At 60.2% G+C, this 19,674-nt stretch overlaps 3 protein-coding genes and 1 long non-coding RNA gene across 6 annotated transcripts in view; 2 read left to right on the top strand and 2 right to left on the bottom strand.

The window, feature by feature from the left end:
- Nucleotides 1-40: 40 nt before the first annotated feature.
- LOC118000021 lies at nucleotides 41-2,652 on the bottom strand. The gene is made up of 3 exons (XR_004676362.1): nucleotides 2,565-2,652; nucleotides 730-986; nucleotides 41-134 (listed from the first exon to the last, which is right to left on the bottom strand). It is a non-coding gene; the product is annotated as an uncharacterized LOC118000021 (long non-coding RNA).
- A 1,348-nt stretch (nucleotides 2,653-4,000) lies between these two features.
- Nucleotides 4,001-5,187, top strand: TMEM256 (transmembrane protein 256). The gene is made up of 4 exons (XM_034989498.1): nucleotides 4,001-4,210; nucleotides 4,509-4,540; nucleotides 4,786-4,866; nucleotides 4,967-5,187. Exons 1-4 carry the CDS (start codon nucleotides 4,126-4,128, stop codon nucleotides 5,108-5,110), a joined length of 342 nt encoding a protein of 113 aa, XP_034845389.1. The 5' UTR covers nucleotides 4,001-4,125; the 3' UTR covers nucleotides 5,111-5,187.
- Nucleotides 5,188-11,590: 6,403 nt separating this feature from the next.
- On the top strand, nucleotides 11,591-16,391 carry PLSCR3 (phospholipid scramblase 3). Of its 3 annotated transcripts, none has more exons than XM_034989488.1 (8): nucleotides 11,591-11,968; nucleotides 12,170-12,351; nucleotides 12,618-12,829; nucleotides 12,925-12,967; nucleotides 13,078-13,298; nucleotides 13,551-13,712; nucleotides 15,387-15,482; nucleotides 15,671-16,391. In XM_034989488.1, exons 2-8 carry the CDS (start codon nucleotides 12,345-12,347, stop codon nucleotides 15,725-15,727), a joined length of 798 nt encoding a protein of 265 aa, XP_034845379.1. In that variant the 5' UTR covers nucleotides 11,591-11,968; nucleotides 12,170-12,344; the 3' UTR covers nucleotides 15,728-16,391. The 3 variants fall into 3 exon arrangements, with proteins under 3 accessions (XP_034845379.1, XP_034845378.1, XP_034845377.1); XM_034989487.1 differs by having other exon boundaries at nucleotides 11,592-11,968; nucleotides 12,174-12,351; nucleotides 15,321-15,482; XM_034989486.1 differs by having other exon boundaries at nucleotides 11,592-11,968; nucleotides 15,321-15,482.
- A 395-nt stretch (nucleotides 16,392-16,786) lies between these two features.
- Nucleotides 16,787-19,674, bottom strand: part of TNK1 (tyrosine kinase non receptor 1) — a 9,460-nt gene continuing 6,572 nt past the window's right edge. Inside the window, exons 8-13 of the mRNA XM_034989467.1 lie at nucleotides 18,661-18,755; nucleotides 18,170-18,334; nucleotides 17,988-18,067; nucleotides 17,382-17,680; nucleotides 17,204-17,299; nucleotides 16,787-17,121 (exon numbers count right to left, since the gene is read on the bottom strand). Coding sequence (XP_034845358.1) covers nucleotides 17,008-17,121; nucleotides 17,204-17,299; nucleotides 17,382-17,680; nucleotides 17,988-18,067; nucleotides 18,170-18,334; nucleotides 18,661-18,755 — 849 coding nt within the window. The 3' untranslated portion in view covers nucleotides 16,787-17,007. The remainder of the gene's footprint in view (nucleotides 17,122-17,203; nucleotides 17,300-17,381; nucleotides 17,681-17,987; nucleotides 18,068-18,169; nucleotides 18,335-18,660; nucleotides 18,756-19,674) is intronic.

Here is a 19,674-nt window from a genome sequence, read left to right as displayed (position 1 = left end):
GGGGAAAGGAGGGAGGAGGGGGGTGGGGAGGGACCTGGGTTAGACTGGACAGAGAAAGGGTCTGTTCCTCTCCATGGAGGGGGCAAGGGGTGGGGAAGGGGAAGGAAGCGGGAGAAGGTGAAGGCAGGCCCGACCTGCAGGGAGGAGGCACGGGGTATGCAAGAGACAGACAGACAGACAGACAGACAGAAAAATACAGAGAAGTGGAAGAAGGGAAGGGAAATTGAACAGGGCAGACAGAAGGGAACAGGGAAACAAGAGACAAGTGGTTAGTGACTTGGAATTCAGACCAAGTTGCCCCCCCTTTCTTCCGCCCTCAGGCCCCCTGGCACCTCCCCCGACCCCCAACCCCAGCAACCCCATCCCCGAAGCAGGGACCCAGATAGAAAAGTCTAAGGCTAGGGATAGGGTCAGGACGTGGTATACGCCCAGGACAGAGCCAGAGGAGAAGGAGGGCCAGCTCCCTAGACCCAGCATGCCCCCCACCCTTCCAGCTGCTTTATCCCTCCCAGGCAGGCTCTCCTCAGGGACTCAGGAGTCCCAGTTCCCATCTCCCTGGGAGGGATGAGATAGACAAGGAAGAGAAAATAAAAATACCAAGTCATTAATTAGCAGGAAGTGGCGGGTTTGTTTATACGTGTTAATTACTCCTGAGCTGTAATTTCATGGCACTGAACCCCCACCCCAGGCCAGACTGGGGCCTTTCTTGGGACCACACAATCCCAGCACCTTTTCCTCCCTTCAGCAGCCCATTCCCTACGGATCTGTGCAGCAGGGGAGGGGGGACCCCTTTCCCCTAGGTCTTCCTCATTTCTTCCATCAGAAGTTAAGGTGCCTTGAGGCAGGGGCTGGAGTAGGGAGGGGATGCTGCTGGAGGGGCAAATCCGGGACAGATGCGTGATCCTGCAGCCGGTTGCTGGGCGACGGGATGCTGCCCCGCAATGTTACCTCGGCAACTGGCTGCAGCTTTAACCCTGGAGGGGGGTCTGGAGGAAGAGAGGAAGGGGCTGGCTTGGTTATGGGGTACATTCAGGGCAGGAGGGCAGAGGCGTGAGTCAGAATGCTAGAGTTTCCCCCAACCTTAGCATAGAGAAAGAAGTGTATATGTTGAGGGGAGCGGGAGATTGGGGCATAGAGAACCCTACAAGATCCGCCTCTTGCCCCTTGTTGGCCAATCAGAGCCTAGCCCTAGTGACCAGGCCTCTGGCTGAGGAGAAGGGATGCTGAGGTGGGTTTGGAGGGCATCAGATGCGGCCACAGACCGCCCCCCTCCCACAGTCTCCAACAGCCTTGGACCCCAGATGCCTCTTCCATGCATGGCATTCTGACCCATGTCCTGGGGGCAAACCTCGGCTTTCTTCTCGTCCCATCCCAGCTATTTACCTCCCCTTTCCCTTGCCAGCCCCCCCCCCCCCGCCCCCCAGCTGCCCCCCGGAAGCCGGCATGCTCAGGACAGCAGGGGCAGGACAAGAGACAAGATCAGACCGAGGGGGCAGACACCCAGGTCATTTTGGCAAGCCCCCCCGTCCCCCCCTCCCCAGCCGCCAGAGCTGTTTGCTGACGCGGGGTTTTCAGAGCCAGGCACCAGCCCGCGGGTGGCTCTCTGCAGGTGTCAATTTATTCCAGAGATGAGGACACAGGAATCCTTACCACACACACCCAGTCATGCCTTCCCCCTCTTCAGGTCCTCTTAAGCTCCTGTCCCCCCATCAGCAGGCTTGGGGCTGGCTCCCTCAGGATCTCCTCTGTCTGTGCAGGGCTGGGTTCTGCTTCCATAGTCCCACCACCCCCTCCCCCTCCTACTAACACGGTCTGACTCTGCCCCCCCCCCCACTTAAGGTACTTTGGGTCCCTGGCCTCCTGGCTGCCAGCTTCTTTCCCTTCTTCCCTCCCACTGGAGCCCTCCCCCCATCTCTCTCCCCTCCATAGCGCTCCCTCAGAGCATCTTTCCCGGCCTCTTCCAGCTTGCTCTGGCTTCTGCCTTCAGTCCTTTTCCATCTCTCTCCTCTACATCTCCCTCCTTGCCCGTTTCTCATCTCTCTCTCTCCTTCAAACCTCTTCCCCACGTTTCTCCCTTAAGCCCCTTCTCTCGCTCTCTCTCCCTCTCCCCTCTTTCCTACCTCTGTCTCCCCCATTTTCTCTCCCCATCTCTGTCTGCCACATCTTGCTCCCCCTCCTTCTCCCTATCCCTCTGCCTTGCTCTCTCCATTCCTGCCCGGGCCTGACTCCCCCAGCCGGGGAGAATTGAGGGAGGGGGGCTCAGGCCGCAGGTCCCCCCCCTTCCTGCAGTGGGGAAAATGGCTTGGCCGGGAAGGGGAGAAGGAGGGGGAGGGGGAGATGGGAACACACGGGGTCTGTGGGCCCATTCAAAGGATCATTCATGGGCTGGAGAGAGGCAGAGACAAAGAGACCGAGACGCAGAGACACGGCGAGAGCATCCCTAGGCGGAGACACGCAGACAGAGCAGCCTGGGGGGAAACCGGGCGCAGGGAGAAAGATGGGGAAAAGGAGACCCCAGTGGACCGCCACGCACCCCCCTCCACCCGGCCCGGCTTAGCTCCTACCTGGCTCAGCCCTGGGGCCGTGGTGCCTCCATCCAGGGCTCCGAGTAGGGGGCGGACGGGCTTCGGGAGGGGGGCGGCGGCCTCTGAGCCCCCGCGGCCCCGCAGGCCCAGCCCCCGCCCGCAGCGCCTCACCGGGCGGGGGAGGGGGATCGCCCCAGCCCCGGGGGGCGGGGCCGGGACCCAGTCGATCCCCGGGGAAAGGAGAGGTAGGGGATGGGGTCAGGAGGAACCCGAGAACAGGGAACCCCGCAGTGGGGCCGGCGGAGCGAAGAGGGGGCAACGAGAAAGGACTGGATTGGGAATCCACTGGCTCCGTGGGCTGGCTTCGAGGGACCAGAAGGTGGTACCGGCGTAAGATCCTAAGGGATCGGGTGCGGGAGGAGGTGTCCACGGCAATCCCCAGGGGCCCGGAGCCCGGGAGCGCAGGATCCGCGGTGCAGGGGCAGGGATCCAGCCGGAATCCTCGGGGAGGGGGAGGGATCTAGTCGATCCCGAGGGCGGGAGGGAGGGGGAGGTCCAGGGAGTCAGAGGAGGGCGGGAGCCGAGTCTGGAGCCCCGGGGTGGGGGTCGGCAGGGCTCCTAGGAGGGGAAGCGGGGGTAGGGGGGAGGCTTCGGGGGACGCTCAGAAGCCAGGAGGCCCGGACTCCTGGCTCCGCGCGCCAGGGCCCACCCGCCCCGCGTCCATCCCAGCCCGAGAGTGATGATCCGCCGGCGGAGCAGCCGCAGCAGCCCCGCGCGTCACCGCGCGGCCGCCTCCCCCGCCCCCTGCGGAGAGAGCGGCGCACACCCCTCGCTCGCACCCGCCTGCCCGCCCGCCCTCCAGAGTGTGGGGGGATTGGAGACGGTGGAAGGGGGCGGGAGCGGACAGACCGACGGATGGACGAAGCGGACCGGGGCAGGGCGGAGACATCCGCCCTCCCTAGGTCTCCCACCCTCGGGGCTCTGGGGGTTGGTGGCTTGGGTGCGGGTAGGAGGCCGGGGGCGGGGGGGGCGCGTGCTGAACTACAGGGGGCGGGGCATCATATGAAGAAGGCGGGGCCTTGCATCTATGCATCTATGGGCGGGGCCATCTCGATAGTGGGCGGGGTTTGGCTGCGATGGGTGTGGCTTGGCTATCCGAGCGGCCGCCTCTTTTTGGGAGTGGGTCTGGTTTAAAGCTGGAAAGGAGGAGCCAGTGGGGAATGGGGCGGAACTTTGCGTGGGGACCGGGATCTTTGGAAATTGGCTGGAGGTGGGGGGGGGGGATAGGTGTTAGGAGAAGCGATCAACTTTGAAAGTGGGCCAATCCGTGACGCAAATCCTCTAGTCCCGCCTCCCAGCCCCGCCCCTCCCAGCCCCGCTCCTCCGCCCCTAATTGGTTCTCGTTTCTCCGCCCGCCAGACAGCTTCGCCACTCACCAGAGGTTTTACAAAGGCGCAAGTACCCGGGTGAGGACCTGGACGCTGAAATGAACACGGCCCCGATTGGGCACCCGTGGACATCATTTGCATGGGAGTCCGGGATTGGCTGGCCTCTCGGGTGGCCTGGGCGGTGTTCGTCCGGCGCGTGACCATCCGCTGCCATGGCCGGGCCGGGGGCTGCGTTCCGCCGCTTGGGCGCCTTGTCCGGAGCCGGGGCCTTAGGCTTGGCCTCCTACGGGGCGCACGGTCAGGGGGCTGGGGACGGAGGTCACACTGCGAGGGCGACGACCGTTGGGGGGGGGTGTGTCTAGTGCAGGGGCGGGATCTGTGGGAAGTGCCAGACAGCCCTCGGAGCCTGACCCTTTTAAAGCCCCCCCGCCCCGGCCCGGTCCAGTTTGGTTCCCAGAAGTGCCCATGCGTGTTTCCACCAATCGGAAGCCTCCTGGGGACATTCCTTATCGCCCGTGTCCACCTGGGTCCCGCCGGGAGTTGGGGCGGTCGAGGCCGGTGCTCGGACTGGTAACCTTTGCCTCTCCTTCCACAGGCGCCCAGTTTCCGGATGCCTACGGGAAGGAGGTGAAGTAACCGCGCTGGGGCTCCCCAGCTTCCGGGTCGACGAGCGCCCAAAGTCTGGGGTCGCCGCGAGAAGCAGGGGAGGGGCGGAGCGCGGGGCTCGGGAGCGCCGAGGGCGGCCAGCCTGAGCCGTGGGTGCCTGGGGGAGAGGCCAGCCGGGACTTCAGTTGGGGGCCGACCGGGGTCCAGGCTCCAGCGTTGCTTAGGAAATGCACCCACCCCCACCCACCTTTCTCTTTTTCTTACAGCTCTTTGAGAAGGCCAACAAACACCACTTCATACACAGCTTGGCCCTGATAGGGGTGCCCCATTGCAGAAAGCCCCTCTGGGTAATCTGACCCCCATGCCTAACCTTGACCAAGCCCCACCCGCTCCCTTTCTGTCAGCACTTTTCTTACTGGCCTGCATTCTTCCTTGTGTTTCCTTCAGGCCGGGTTACTGCTAGCCTCTGGAACCACCTTATTCTGCACCAGCTTTTACTACCAGGCTCTGAGTGGAGACCCCAGCATCCAGACTTTGGCCCCTGTGGGAGGGAGCCTGCTCATCTTGGGCTGGCTTGCCTTGGCTCTTTGAGCTTCCTGGTGTTTGATTTCTGGGCACTTCTTTGAGAGTTGGAGCAGGGAGGGGATTAAAAGAGAAAGGCAAATAAAGAGCTTGAGTCTTTGTTCATCTTGGAGGAAGAAGGGTAGGGATTGTCAACCTCTGGACGCCCTCCTTTTCCTGAGACCGAATCTTGGGTCTAGGGATTCTGTTCCCTTCCAAGTTATGAGGTTCTTAGACCAGGGGACATCAGGGTCATAAAGAGTGCTTGAAATAATGCGGAGTCTTACCGAAATGCTCTTTGGGGCCTGGGATTCTGTATTCTAATAAGCTCAGCAGTGGTTCTGATGGTCACTAGAATTTGAAGATGACTGTAGGGTAGTGCTTTTCAGCCCTGTCAGCCCACAAATTTCTTGAGCCCACTAGCAGTCAAGGCAACACAGGAAGAGGGCCATGAGTTATAAAATATTTTGCGGTTCAACACAGGGACAGATCATCATGTATGGGGGGCGGTCAGAAAATGCTTCACAGGGCTTGAGATGATCCTTAAAAGAGCTTTGTTGTGTGGAGGAGACCATGAACAGAGACAGAGGTGGGAAAGGGAGGGGTAAGGGGCTCCCCAATCTTCAGTGTGGGGTGGGCGGAATTTTTGAGTTAGGCAGGATAGAGGGAGAAAAGGTGGCAAGGCAGGCTGGAGCGGCTCTCGCAGCAGGTAAGGACCCCGAAGAGATGTAGGGGGCAGCCAGGGCTCATCAAGTGGTCATCATGTGTCAGACACACATTACAAGGAAATTCAACCATGAACAAGACAGACACCATCCTTTCCCCATGGGGTTTCCCATCTAGGAGGAGAAACGGACTTGAACAACTCAACGTACAAATGTATCGGTGTGTGTTGTGCTTTGTGCTTGAAGGAGCAGAACGGGGGGGGCAGGGGGAGAATGGGGTAGTGGAGGGAGTGCTCCCTTAGATGGGAAGGCCTCTCGAGGAGGTCCCGTTGAAGCAGGAGCTAGTCAAGCGCAAGGTTGGAAGGGGAAGTGTATTCCGGGCAGAAAGAATAGCTTTCAAAACAGACTACAAAGGAGCAGTTCAAAATCCTCGAGGCAGGAGAAAATCGGGCCTGTTGGAGAAGGAGCAAAACCAGTGTGGCTGATGGGTGGGGAGGCGGGGCCCCGGATGCTCGTGCGGGCCTTACAGGGAGTGGTAAGGCACTTGGAATTCATTTGTAACACAGCAGTAAATGGCTGAAAGTTTTTAAAGTAAGAGAATGCTAGGATTTGATGTATACATTTAGAAGACGTGGGGAACCCATGGAGAAGAGGAAGGCAGGATGGCTGCAGGGAGACCAGTCAGGAGGCTCAGGTATGAGATGATGGTGGTGGCTTGGCTTAGGGTGGAAGAGGTGGTCAAAAGGGCCCAGCTCAGAATGTATTTTGAAGGTAGTACTGATAGGACCTGCTGATGGACCGGATAGAAGGGGTGAATGAGCCGGAGACTTCTGGCTTATACACCTAGCTAGAGGTGCTGTCACTCGGATGAGAACAGAGAGGGGGCAGATCGGGGGAGGCCGGTCAGCAGGTCAGTTTGGGATGGGTTGCTTCTGAAATGGCTGGGATGCATCCAAGCAGGTAGTAGTTGGGGCGCTCAGGGAAGGTCTGGACTCAGGTTTACTCAGCCCTCCCGCCCCTAGCCAGTCTTGTCTTCCATCCCACCTCTGCCCCATAAACGCCCTTGGAAGGATCCCGTGGATTGCTAGGACGTCCTGGTTGCCCGATCCAATGGATGACTTTCAATCTCGTCTTCTTCGGCCTCTGCGGCATTGGACGCAGTTGGCCACACTGTCCCCGAAACACATCCTGGCTTCTCTCACGCCACTCCTGGTTTCCCTCTTTGCCATGGCCGCTCTGCCCCTTTTCCTTCGCCGTCTAGTTTAAATCCATGTTTTTCAAATTCTAATGAAAGAAACTTGGAACTCCTGTGTATACATGTTTTAACATCAGCCTTGTCACTTTCCATTTTTGTGTATGTTTCATCAAGTGCATATCTGTGTGGTATGTTGGAGGTGCGTGCCTAATTTTTTGGAAGGTGTGCATTCAAAAGAGTATGGACCGTTTCTCTAAATGAGAGGATCTTCAGGTAATCTTGAGCCTTGTATCTTCAATTACAATCTGAATTTTTTTTTATGTATTTATTTTTTTTTTTTTAAGATTTTATTTATTTATTTGAGACAGAGAGAATGAGAGAGACAGAGAGCACATGAGAGGGGGGAGGGTCAGAGGGAGAAGCAGGCTCCCCGCCGAGCAGGGAGCCCGATGTGGGACTCGATCCCGGGACTCCAGGATCGTGACCTGAGCCGAAGGCAGTCGCTTAACCAACTGAGCCACCCAGGTGCCCCTGAATTTTTTTTTTTTTAAAGATTTATTTATTTGACAGAGAGAGACACAGCGAGAGCAGGAACACAAGCACGGGGAGCGGGAGAGGGAGAATCAGGCTTCCTGCTGAGCAGGGAGCCCGATGCGGGGCTCGATCCCAGGACCCTGGGACCATAACCTGAGCCGAAGGCAGACGCTTAACGACTGAGCCACCCAGGTGGCCCACAATCTGAATTCTTTTAAACTTAGGATCTCCATCTCCCGCTCTAGTCCCTGCTGAGCTCCAGACTCCTGTAGCAGCTGCAGTGTGCCAGAATGTTCTGTGGGGACCTGAAGGATGCGGTGATGCAGAGGGGGCGGGGGTGTGTTCCAGACTAAGGTAGGGGCTTCCAAGGCAGCCCTGAAGCAGACAAGAGCCCAGTGCATTTGAGACCTGAAAGAATTCCTCGTGGGGTGCCTGGGTGGCTCAGTTGGTTAAGCGACTGCCTTCAGCTCGGGTCGTGATCCCGGGGTCCTGGGATTGAGCCCCACGTCTGGCTCCCGGCTCGGCAGGGAGCCTGCTTCTCCCTCCGACCATATCCCCTCTCATGCTGTTTCTCTCTCTCTCTCTCTCAAATAAATAAATAAATAAATAAATAAATAAATAAGAATTCCTCGTGGCCTGGGGCTCCTGGGAGGCTCAGATGGTCAGGTCATGATCCCAGGGTCCTGGGTTCGAGCCCCGCATCAGGCTCCCGGCTCAGCGGGGAGTCTGCCTCTCCCTCTCCCTCTGCCTGCAGCTCCCCCTGCTTGTGCTCTCTCTCTTTCAAATAAATAAATAAAATCTTAAAAAAAAAAAAAAAAAGAATTTTTGGTGGCTGACTTGAAGACAGGAGAGGGTCTTAGTGAAAAAATGTGGATCCCGGGGGCCAGATGGGGGAGGGCCTTGGGCTGACATGTTGGGCTCTCTCCTGAGGGCAGTGCGGAGCCATGGAAGCATTTATACCCAGGGAGGAGGCATGATTTGAGGTGTATTAGTAGAAGATCACTGTATTTCTTCATTTTAGTGAGGACTAAAATGCAGCCTCAGAGGGGCCGCCAGAGTGGCCCAGAGTGCCAGTGGCCAAGCCAGCATGGGATCCCCAGGCTCCAAGCTCCCCCAGTTCAGGGCCCCTGCTGCATTTCCATCCTTCACCCCAGGCAGTGCGTGGGGCACAGCGAACCTCTAGGTGGAGGAGACCCCCAACACCCAGAATGGCCACCCTCCCTGTAATGTGATCCTTAATACCTTAGCTTTGACCCTGCCAGTGGGAGGGGCCCTTGAGGAACCAAGATGAATAAGGCCTGCTTGGTAATTGGTCCCTATTATTATTGCACGTTGTGTCCAGTTCTCAACAGTCCTACAAGGAAGCAGGAAGTGAAACTAGGAGAGGTGAGGCTACTTGTTCTGTATCATAGCCAGGTGTAAGCTGCGATTCAAACCCTCTTCTGTCCAACTCCCAGAGTTCTTCCCTTCTTGTACACACCAAGACAGACTTCAGCAGTGTAGACAGACCCTAGCAAAAAATAATTTGATACAATGTGATCAGTGTTACATGTAGATACTAAGGTGGGCTCCTTTTGCTTTGGGGGACTGGTAAGGCTTCTGTCCACCTGCTGGGGTTCAGCATGAATAGTTCACCAGAAGGAAAGGGACAAACCACAGTGTGAACAAGTCAAGAGGGAGAACAAGAGGGCCTGTAGCTCAGGATGGAGTGGGCAGGCAGGAAATGAACGAACAGGAAGAGCAGAGCCCAACCAGGCAGGGCCTCCTGGGCCCAACCTGAGTCAACTTTGCTTGCCCTTTTTCTCACATTCTGTATCCAAGCAAGCCATCAAGGCCTGTTGGCTAAATGCGTAACCAGAACCTGACCACTTCTCACCACCGGCACCTCACCTACCACTCTGGCCCCTGGTCCAAGCCACCATCACATCCCACCTAGCTTTCTGCAAGAATGTCCTTCTGCCCTTGCCTACCTACAGCCTACTCTGGACAAAACAGCCTGAGAGAGACACCCTGTAACACGGTGGTCCTCAGCCTTAGCTGCACATTAAAGTCTTCAGGGAATTCTCAGAAAGTTCTACTGTCTGCACCTTAACCCAGATATTCTAATTGAGTCGATAGGACCAGGGGCCCACGCAGAGGTATTTTGTAAAGCACCCAGATGATTCTATCTTGTGGCCAGAGTTGAGGACTCCCGATTGTGTCAGTCTCATGTCTCTGTCCAAAACCTGCAACCCTTCCCATTTCACTCAGAGTCCAATCCGATGGTCTGCAAGGCCATACGTGATTCGGGTTCCTGTGACGTCTCTTACTTCTCCCTGGTTCACTCCAGTCAGGCCACGTTGGCCTCCTTTCTGTTCATTGAACAAGTAAGGCACACTTCTCCCTCAAGGTTTTTGCCTTTGGCATTCCCTCTGCCTGAAACATCTTTCACCAGATGTCTGCCTGCCTCGATCCTTAACCTTCTTTAGGTCTTTGCTCAACTACCACCTTCTTGGTGGTACCTTCCTCGTCCACCCTCTTCAGAATCACAACTCCTGCCCATCACCCTGTATCCTCCTCATCTTGCTCTGTTTTTCTTCAGAGCACTTGTTACCATCTGACTTCCAGTATATTTTACATTATCTATCTCTTCTCTACTAGAATGCAAGCCCCAGGACATCAGCAATTTTTGTTAATTTCTTTTTTAACTGGTGTATTTTCCTGGGTGCCTGGGTGGCTCGGTCGATTAGGCGCCTGCCTTCGGCTCAGGTCATGATCCCGAGGTCCTGGGATCGAGTCCCGCATCGGGCTCCCTGCTCCTCCCCCTGCTCGTGCTCTAATAAATAAATAAAAAATCTTAAACAAACAAACAGGGCGCCTGGGTGGCTCAGTTGGTTGGGCGACTGCCCTCGGCTCAGGTCATGATCCTGGAGTCCCTGGATCGAGTCCCACATCGGGCTCCCTGCTCAACGGGGGGTCTGCTTCTCCCTCTGATCCTCTCCCCTCTCGTGCTCTCTGTCTCTCACCCTCTCTCTCTCAAATAATAAATAAATAAATAAAATCTTTAAAAAAACAAAAAACAAACAAACAAACAAAAACCTGCTGTGCATGCCTATCAAATGCTGTCTGACATGGAGTGGGTGCTCACTAAATCTTTGTTGAATAACCGAATTTCTGTATGTTTATATGTTTTGGTGGATGCTGGTCCATGGTTCAGCCCATGTAGCATCTGAGGCACTAAGGGATACCAGGGGAGAGGTCAAGCACTTGGGTCCGAAGCACATGATGACTGAAGCTGTGGGAGCAGCTGACCAGCCCAGAGGAACACGGACATAGGGGCAAAGGCGCCCCACCCCCACCCCCACCCTGCTGCTCCGCGTCCATCATGAGGGGTGACGCCTCCACCTGCCTGTTCAGCAGACCAGGGCCCCGGGGTCATCCTGAACTCCTTACCTCCACATCTCACCCCTCAAACAAGTTCTGTATTACTGTCTAAGTACCCCCCAAGTCTGCCACCTCTATCTGTCTGCACTGACACAGCATCCTCCCCTCCCGGCTACTGTCAACGACCCAGCCCGGGTGCCTTCAGGAAGGCCCGCCTTGCAGGTTTAAGTGGTTTTGCTCACACACGACCTGGACCCTCTCTTTGGGTCTGCAAATCTTTCGGTGGGCTCCCTGCCGTCCCCGGGGCCAAGTCCCGGCTCCCACCAGGCCTTCTGTACACGTGGGCTGGCCTCCCCCTCGAAACTCCTCTCTTGCCTCCCGGCCTATAGGGCCCAAGGCTCAGGGCTTCCTCACACCCGCGGGCCTCGGCCCGGGACGCAGAAGACGCGACTCCGGTCGGGAGGAGGCTTTCCCGCCGGCCGCGCTGCCGCCTCCGGGCCCCCGAACCTCCCCGCGCGCACGCTCGTCGCTGACGCCGCTCGGCGGCCTGTCACCCACGTGGCAGGCGTTCCTGCAGGCGGGACTGCAGTTGCAAAGGTGTCTGTGTGGGTGACGGCGGCGTCACAGAGGGGAGCCCGCGAGGCAGCCCCCGGGACGCAGAAAGGGAGCCGGGGGCCAGTCCTGGAAGCCAATGAGCGAGTGTGAAGGGTGTTCCGCTGCGTCAGCGGGGCCCGAGCCGCCCTTGGGAGGAGGAGCCTGGGGTCCAGCGCCGCGCAAGCGGCCCTCGCTTCCCACCCAGGGACCCCGAGCCCTCTGCGCCCGCACACCTGGCGGGGTCGCAGGGCTAGGTCTCCGCCGGCCGCCCTCCGCCCTCCGCCCTCCGCCGGCGAGCTTCCTCTGGCCTGCGGCGGCAGAGCGCAGGAGGCGGGGACGCCGACCGCCCGGGGCGGCCGGCGGTCCAGCGTCCGCGCCCCGCCGAGAGCCGGCCTGCTTTCTACGCAGGCGCGCCGCCCAGGCCGGGAGGGGCGGGGCCCGGACGGGTCGAGGGGCGGGGCCAGATCCCGGGCCCGCCTCCACGGGCTCCTGTGAGCCGCCGAGCGCTGGGCACCGCAGCTATTCTAGGGGCTTCAGGTGAGCGGGGCGCACCGAAGGGCCGGGAGGCCTCCCTGGAGGTCGGGCCGTTGGCCGGGTGCATCTGTCCTGCCGTCTGCCAACAGCCGCCTCCGCGGGGCATGGGAGAACAAAGGGAGGGGGCGGTCCTGGGGCCCCCGAGGGAAGCCAGGGTCCCAGGTACCCCGCCCTGCCCTCTGACACTTTCGGTTTCTCCCTGAGTCAGAGGCGCCGTCCGCGAGACCCTGGGCCGGCGCCGGGCGCAGCGGCCTGTCCGCGTTGGCCTGTCCGTCTTTGTGTCTGTCTGTGTCGGTCTGGCTGTGCCCGAACTTGCCTCCACCTCTAAAACGAAGCCTCCCGGACAGCCCGGCATCCCGCGAACTCTCGCCCCTCTCCCATGGCAGGTAAGTGGGCGCCAGGCTGAGGGTCTCTGTTATCCCCCCCACGGACTGGGGAGCTGGGCGTCGAACACATCCTCCGGGAATGTGCTCCGACTGGCTGCGTGGGGCCCCTCCCTTCGTCCCGGGGAGCCGCCGCCCTGCTCCCCCGCCCCATCTTTCTCAGCTTCTTCCCATCACATTTTCCCCGCAGCCTCGCGGCCCGTGGGCCTAAGGGGAAGAGGGATGAGGCCGCGGGTCCCTTTCTAATCCACCCCTTTCCTCCCCGACAGGCTACTTGCCCCCCAAAGGGCACGCCCCTTCACCCCCACCTCCCTACCCTGTTACCGCTGGGTACCCGGGGCCGGCGCCAGTGCCCTCCCACGTACCTGCCCCTGCGCCCGCCTTCTCTCTCTTCCCCTCGCCCGGCCCCGGAGTCCCCGGGCCTGCTGCCCCGTTCTTGCCACTGCCGGGGGTGCCTTCCGGCCTCGCATTCCTGGTGCAGGTGAGTGGCAGGGAGGAGGGGAGGAGTGGCGAGGAGGGGACCCTGGCATCCAGGCCAGCCAGCTGACATCGACGCCCACCCTACTCTCTTTGCAGATTGATCAGATCTTGATTCACCAGAAGGCTGAGCGAATGGAAAGTGAGTGGAAGGAGGAGTAGGGTGGGCCTCGTGGCGGGGGCAGCGAGAGTGGGCTCCTGGGGGCGGGGGTGCCCGTGGTGCCTGAGCCTCAGCGTGTCTCCGCCTGGCAGCGTTCCTCGGCTGGGAGAACTGTAACCGGTATGAACTGCGCTCGGGGGCCGGACAGCCCCTGGGCCGGGCGGCCGAGGACAGCAACTGCTGCGCGCGTCTGTGCTGTGGCGCGCGCCGGCCCCTGCGTGTCCGCGTGGTGGACCCCGGTGACCGCGAGGTGCTCCGCCTGCTCCGCCCCCTGCACTGTGGCTGCGCGTGCTGCCCGTGCGACCTCCAGGAGGTGGGCGGGGAGGGCTGGGGGGGGCAGGCCGTCGTGGGGAGGGCCCCTGACCGAAAGAGGCGCGCGCGCGGGGTGACGTGCGGCCCCGGGGGGCGCGGGCGGGTGGGATGCGAGGTCAGCCAGCGGGGTGACAAGGGGTCATGCGAAGGGGATGGGGGGTCTCGTGAGGGCAGACGGGTGACAGGGCCTGGCCGGCGAGAGCGCGGGCCGGCCGGCCGTCTCGGCAGTGACCCCGTCCGCCTCCCACTCCAGATGGAAGTCCAGGCTCCCCCCGGCACCACCATCGGCCACGTACTACAGACCTGGCACCCCTTCCTCCCCAAGTTCTCCATCCAGGATGCGGACCGCCGCACGGTCCTGCGCGTGGTGGGGCCCTGCTGGACCTGTGGCTGCGGCGCGGACACCAACTTTGAGGTACCAGGAATAAGGGGAGATTCCTGGGACCGTCGCACGCCAAGATGGCAGCTTCTGGGAGGCAGGATAGCCCACATGAAGGTCAAGACCCTGAGCTCCTCAATCCGAATCCGCTGTGACTCCTACCACACTTGCGGTGATCCTCCCTTCAGAAAGGGATGCCCCTGTGGTCTTAAGAAAGGAAGCTTGGCAGAGAGGGTCTCATCTTGAGGACCAATGCTGATGGTTGCCTGCAGCCCTGTGTGCAAGGGCAAGAGTCTGAGGCCGGGCCTGATTTAGGGCACGTCCGCTGTGGGCTGGACCCATGTGGCTGCCATGCGTGAGTTTGGGAGCCCAGACCCAGAAGCAAGCGCCAGTTTAACTTGCTAAGATCCTGCGGCTTGCCTCGCCAACCTAGAAGTCCAAACAGCGCCCCCACAACCTGGAATCCAGGTGCTCTGTATCCTTGTCATCATGCATGGCTATCATCAGCCTGGACAACCCAAGTGGTGACACTTTCAGGGGGAGGCCGGGGAAGCACCTCCATTTCTAGAAGACAGAGGCATGTCACAGACACTTGAGTTCTTTAAGGGATAATCACCAGTGCCGATAAGGGAGAAATAACAGGTAGAACCCCACAGACCCCAAGGCTTTTGATGAGGTGTCTGGACTAAGCCTGCTTTTAAAAATCGAGTTCTGTGGTAGGTGGGTGGAGGTTCCATGATGGGAAGATCACCAGGTGAGCTCTGGATGGGAACGTGGAGACTGTGGGGCCCTCATAGGGCCAGTCTCCCTGGGGAGCTGCCCTTGGGAGAGGCCCTGCCCAGCTTGAGACTGGTCTGCAGGAAGTGCCCCAGCGCTGTGGGACAGTGGGGGACAGGGATGGGAAGGGCATCGTTCTAGCCACTGAAGACTAAGCCAAGGAAAAGGAACAGGGAATCACTGTGAATTACCACCCACAGCGGCAGGGCCTGTTGCTGCTGGGCCGAGAGGTCCGTGGAAATCATGGTCCTCACAGGCCACTTACTGCCGCCCCCCCCCCCCCCCCCCCCCCCCCCGTAGACGGGCGTGGATCCCCTCTGGATGAAGCTTGCATGCGATGCTGGACAGAGCCCTTCCTACTTTGCAGAATCGTGGAAAGGCACCCCTCGGGCAACCACAGCCTTCCAGGAGCCTGGCTGGCTGATAGAGCGCAGCCTCCCTCCCTGGCCCCTCTTGACCAAGTTCCTGCGTTCAGGGCACCCACTGCACCAACCGTAGGTGGTGGGTACTTTGGTAACCAAAGCAAACCCGGCAGACAGCCCTACGCTGAGATGAGTAGTACATCCCGCTTCCATGTCCCCCACCGCTGATGTTCCGTTCTCATGTACGGCCTTTCAAGAGCAACACATCAGAGTCCGAATTCTGATTTTTGCTGTACCTAGGGTGACTCGGTTTCCCCCAATGTCACATGGAAACCCAAGGCTGTTGGAAGCGTGACCTAGGGTGACTCGGTTTCCCCCAATGTCACATGGAAACCCAAGGCTGTTGGAAGGATTCCCTGAGTGGAGAGCCTGCACGGTCCATGCGAGGGGTGGTGGTGGGAGAGCAGTCGCATCCTCCCCAGTTGGGTTCTGCCCCCCACCCCAGGTGAAGACCCCGGATGAGTCCCGCAGCGTGGGCCGCATCAGCAAGCAGTGGGGGGGGCTGTTCCAGGAGGCGCTCACGGATGCAGAGGACTTTGGCCTGCAGTTCCCGCTGGATCTGGACGTGAGGGTGAAGGCGGTGCTGCTGGGAGCCACATTCCTCATCGTGAGTTGGCTGCCCCGCCTCCCCTCCTGATCTCTGCTCTCACTCTCCAGGCTTTGTGCACTGCCTGGCTTCCTGCTCAGACAGGGTTAGGGACGCGGGCTTTATAGGGGCTTGCGGCGCTTGACCTGGGGTGTGAGAGCTGAGCTAGGCCGGCCCAGCCAGCTCTGTTGACAGTGCCCTCCCCTCAGGACTACATGTTCTTCGAGAAGCGAGGCGGCGCTGGGCCCTCGGCCATCACCAGTTAGAGGCCACCTCGGGGTGAGGAGACCATCACCTCAACGGGGACCCAAGATGGCGGCCTGTCCCGGCCCCTCCTCAGAGGCAGCCCCTTCCCTCAATGTGCACTGCAGGGGACGGACAGGGATGCCCAAGAGTCTAGGGGCCACGGCGCCCTACCCCTACCCCTACCCTGATTCCCTGGCCTCCTTCACCTCAGCCCCCAGACAAGGGTATGTAGGAGAGCCCTTCCCCTGCGACCTCCCACCCCTGTCTCTGGTGAGCCCCCAGCACACAGGCAAATCTGCTTTCAGACTCTCCCTCCCCTCCCCGTGCTCTCACCCCCTACCGGGTCCCTGCTCATGTGGCCTGTGGTGTCCAGAGCCCTGGGGTTTTCTGATGGAGCTGGGGTGGGGCGGGGGACGCAGCACCAAAGATGGCGGGTATGACGGCTGTCTCCCCGCACTGGCTTGGCCAGCGAGTCCCGCCCTAGACGGTGGCACTCTGAGGGGGTCCCCCCTCCCTGTCAACAGCTGTAGGGCCTACCCTCCGGTGCCAACTTCCTTCCCCCGGGCCCTGCCCACGGTTGCAGCTTTTGTGCCTTATGCAAGCACCCCATCCTTTCCTCGCCCTGGGAAGGAGGCTGCCATCTTTGTATGACATATTCATATAAACTTTGTAACTTTTCGGATACTGGAAGATGTATGTAATGGGAGAGAGAAGAAGAGCTGGTGCGGGAAGAAACCAAGGGAAACAGGACAGCTGGGCTGGGGTGGGGGCCGGCCCGTTTCATCATCCAGGCTGCCAAGATCCAGGGTCCTGGAGTTCAAGAGGGCAACGACATCCTCCATCACGGCCCTGGACAGGGCCAAGGCAGTTTGGGCCACGTACCCCAAATCAGTATGGTTGCTTCTACCATCCAAGATGGCTGCCCCCCCAGAGGCCAGTGTGGTAGCTGACCGCCGTTCGGGATGGCTGCTCCTGAGGTCCTCTGTAGCAAGTGGAAGCTTCCTGTGCGTGTGATGTGGGGCCGCTCCGTCCCTCCAAGTTCTCTTGGTTGGGAATATGGTAGGCAGACTGGACTAGATCCTTCTATGAACCAGCCAAGGGAGCTGGAGCCCTCAGAGGCCAAGGGGCACCGGAGGAGATGCTGGTCAGTGCCTGACGCCGGGCTCCTCCTGTACCTGCCCACCACACGATCTCCCTGGGTGGGAAATTCTGCCCTGGTAGGACCAGGTTCTGGTTCTGCTTGGTCCCGCAGGGCCGGGCCCTCGATCCAGGCTGGTATCCCCGCCCAAGGGGGCAGTGCTCAGGGCCGGGCCAGGACATAGCGACTGGCGGCAGAGAGATCCCACTGGTAGTGCTCCAGGATGCGTCGGCAGTCCGCTCTGGACCGGCTGCTCAGATGGAAGAGCTGGTCCACCTGCGGGGGCGGGAGGGAGGGCAGTGGGGGCCGGGGGCCGGGGCGGGAGCGGTGCGAACCCGAGAGCAGGGTCTGGCTTTACCTTGAGGTTCTGGATGGCAGAAACCACGTCTCCCCCAGTGGCCCTCAGTGCTGCCTGGCACTCCTGGTGGGTGACTCCATGCACGCTCAGCTCCACCTGCGGGGCACACAGCCTTGCTCAGGCCACTACCCCTGCCCGGAGGCCCCTCTGGACACCAGCCACTTCAGGGACAGCTCACCTCCACGATCCTCCTCTGCAACTTGGGGTCGGGCAAGAGGCCTCCAGCGGGGACGGTGACTTTGCTAGCTCCAGGCGCCCCCGAGGGACGGCTGTGGGGGGGTTCCCTTTTGGGCCAGGGAGGCCGCTCCCTGGGGGGCTGGCTGGGCTGAGAAGGGCTGGAGGCAAAGGGAGGGCGGGATGGCAGGCCTGGGGGTCCCTGGGGCACGGCTCTGGCATGACGAAGTTCGGGGGGGCTTGAACCACCCCCTGTGGGGCGGGGGCCCGGGGACAGAACGGACTCCAGACTCTTGGAAATGACTGTGCAGTTGAGAAAAAAGGAGCTTGAGAGGAAGCCCAGACGCGGGGTCCTGCCTTCTCCCCGCTCTGTGCGCTGCTCTCGGGGTGACCCTCGGTTAGGGGCGCGGCAAGGTGTGCCGAGGTAGCGGAAGGCCCCGAAGAGCCGAGATGGCAGGAACTGCAAGGGGGAGCGGGCAGATCCTAAAGTTCAGCGAGCCTGTCGACTCACATACTCAAAGGTCGGGACTCGGGGTAGGGGCAGCATCGGAGGGTCGTTCTTGATTTCCTCGGAGACCCTGGAAGACGGGTCCCCACCAGCCACACCCACCTTTCATCCTCTGCAGGGGCACATTCCTTCTCTGGCCCCGTGCTGGAGGTAAATCCCGAAGCTTTGCCTTCCCTCTGTCCCTGTTGGAGAGAGTGATCCCGGTCACTCTCCACACCCCCACCCTACCACTGGCCTGGCAGTGTCCCCCCCCCACACACACACACACTCTTTCAGGTGCTCACCCATCTACGCTTCCCTGATGTCGCTCCCCCTGGGCAGGGGAGACCCTGTGGACTGGATGGGTGGCTGGTGAGCCCCCCGCATCTGCCAGCGTCACTGCCGAGGCTGGGAAGCTGCCCACCTTGAATGTGCGGCCGTTCTGGCCCTTCCAGGCTGCAGAGTCAGGGCTGTGGGAAGGGGTGAAGGGGACAGAGTGGGGGCTGGGCTCGCGCCCACATTCAGCTTGCAAGCTGTGTGCCATGGAGCTGCATCTGCCTGGAGGAAGGGAAGCTTTTTTCTCCCGAACACAAAAGGGCTCTATGGGCTTGGTGGCTCCAGCCAGAGGCCACAACGGTAGTGCAGCTCTGGGGGGGGGGGGGGGGGCCCGGGGGGGAAGGGGGGGGGCAGAGGAGCAGGGTTCAAGGAGCTGGGGAGCAGCACATGGAGACCAGGGTCAGGAGGGTTGGCTGGGAGTCCTCCTCCTGGGAACGTGTGGGAGGCATGAAGCTCTCACCTGCCCTCGATGATGGTGATGGGGTCACCAGTCTGCATCCTTAGGGCACCTGGCTCCGTGACATCCCGCACACAATGTCCCTCCGGAGGCCAGGCCTGCAGAGGCAGGAGGAAAGGGGGGCAGGGCTTGTGGCCTGAGTCCGAAGGGTAATTTCGTGGGAGCAGGGAAGAAAGAAGACTCCTCTCTGTTAATGTACCCACCGACGAAACCCATCCAGCTATGTCCTTGATCCTGGGCCCAGGGTGGGACTGTCCCTGTCCCCCGGTTGTGATCCAGCAGGGGAGGCAGACCTGGAGTCCGTGCCAAGCTGGACATAGCCCAGGGGTCAGCAAGCAACAAAGGGGGGCCCTGTCTCTACCGAGGAGAACCAAGGGGAGAGTGGTCCCATGCACTGCTTTTACCCCCCACACAGCTCCGCCTCCCAGGGCTCTGGAAATTTTCCGTTTCTTTTCTGGAAATTTCTGCCTTGACCCTGAACCAGACATCATTTCGTTCCTGCTTTGCAGCCACTGTCACCTACCTGCTCTTCCCATGTTCAGTGTCCTCCCTCCCATCCCTTCTTGCACCAAGCCAGAGTGATAGAGCATGTAAAGCTGGCTTGTGACTCCCCCCGCCCAAAACCCTTCCATGGCTCCCAGGTGCCCTCAGAGTAAAGACTAAACTTCAACAACAGAGTTCAGTGATTTAGGTCATTTGACTGGTTCAACTGACCTAAGAGGGTTCCTCCGCTTACCCTATGAATTTAGGCAAACCACTTCAATGCCTTAACTGCCCCATCGGTAAAGGCCACGAAATAGCGGCCTTCCTGGGTTGTGAGGATGAAGTGGGTGATCGTGCAGGAAGATAACGTGTAAATCTCTTGGTACGGGGCCTTCCATAGATCAAGCGCCCTGTGTTAGATCTGGTTATCTATCACTCCTTCCATATCCCTCCGGGGTACACCCCTGAGGTCCCTGCGCGGTCTCCACTCCCCCCCCCCCCCCCCCCCCCCCCCCCCCCCCCCCCCCCCCCCCC

The sequence above is a fragment of the Mirounga leonina genome, unplaced genomic scaffold (genome assembly GCF_011800145.1).
Source record: "Mirounga leonina isolate KUSES-001 unplaced genomic scaffold, KU_Mleo_1.0 Mir_488, whole genome shotgun sequence".
NCBI classification, from domain to species: domain Eukaryota; kingdom Metazoa; phylum Chordata; class Mammalia; order Carnivora; family Phocidae; genus Mirounga; species Mirounga leonina.
Note: the sequence above shows the minus strand (reverse complement) of the source record. Positions and strands in the feature narration are given on the sequence as shown.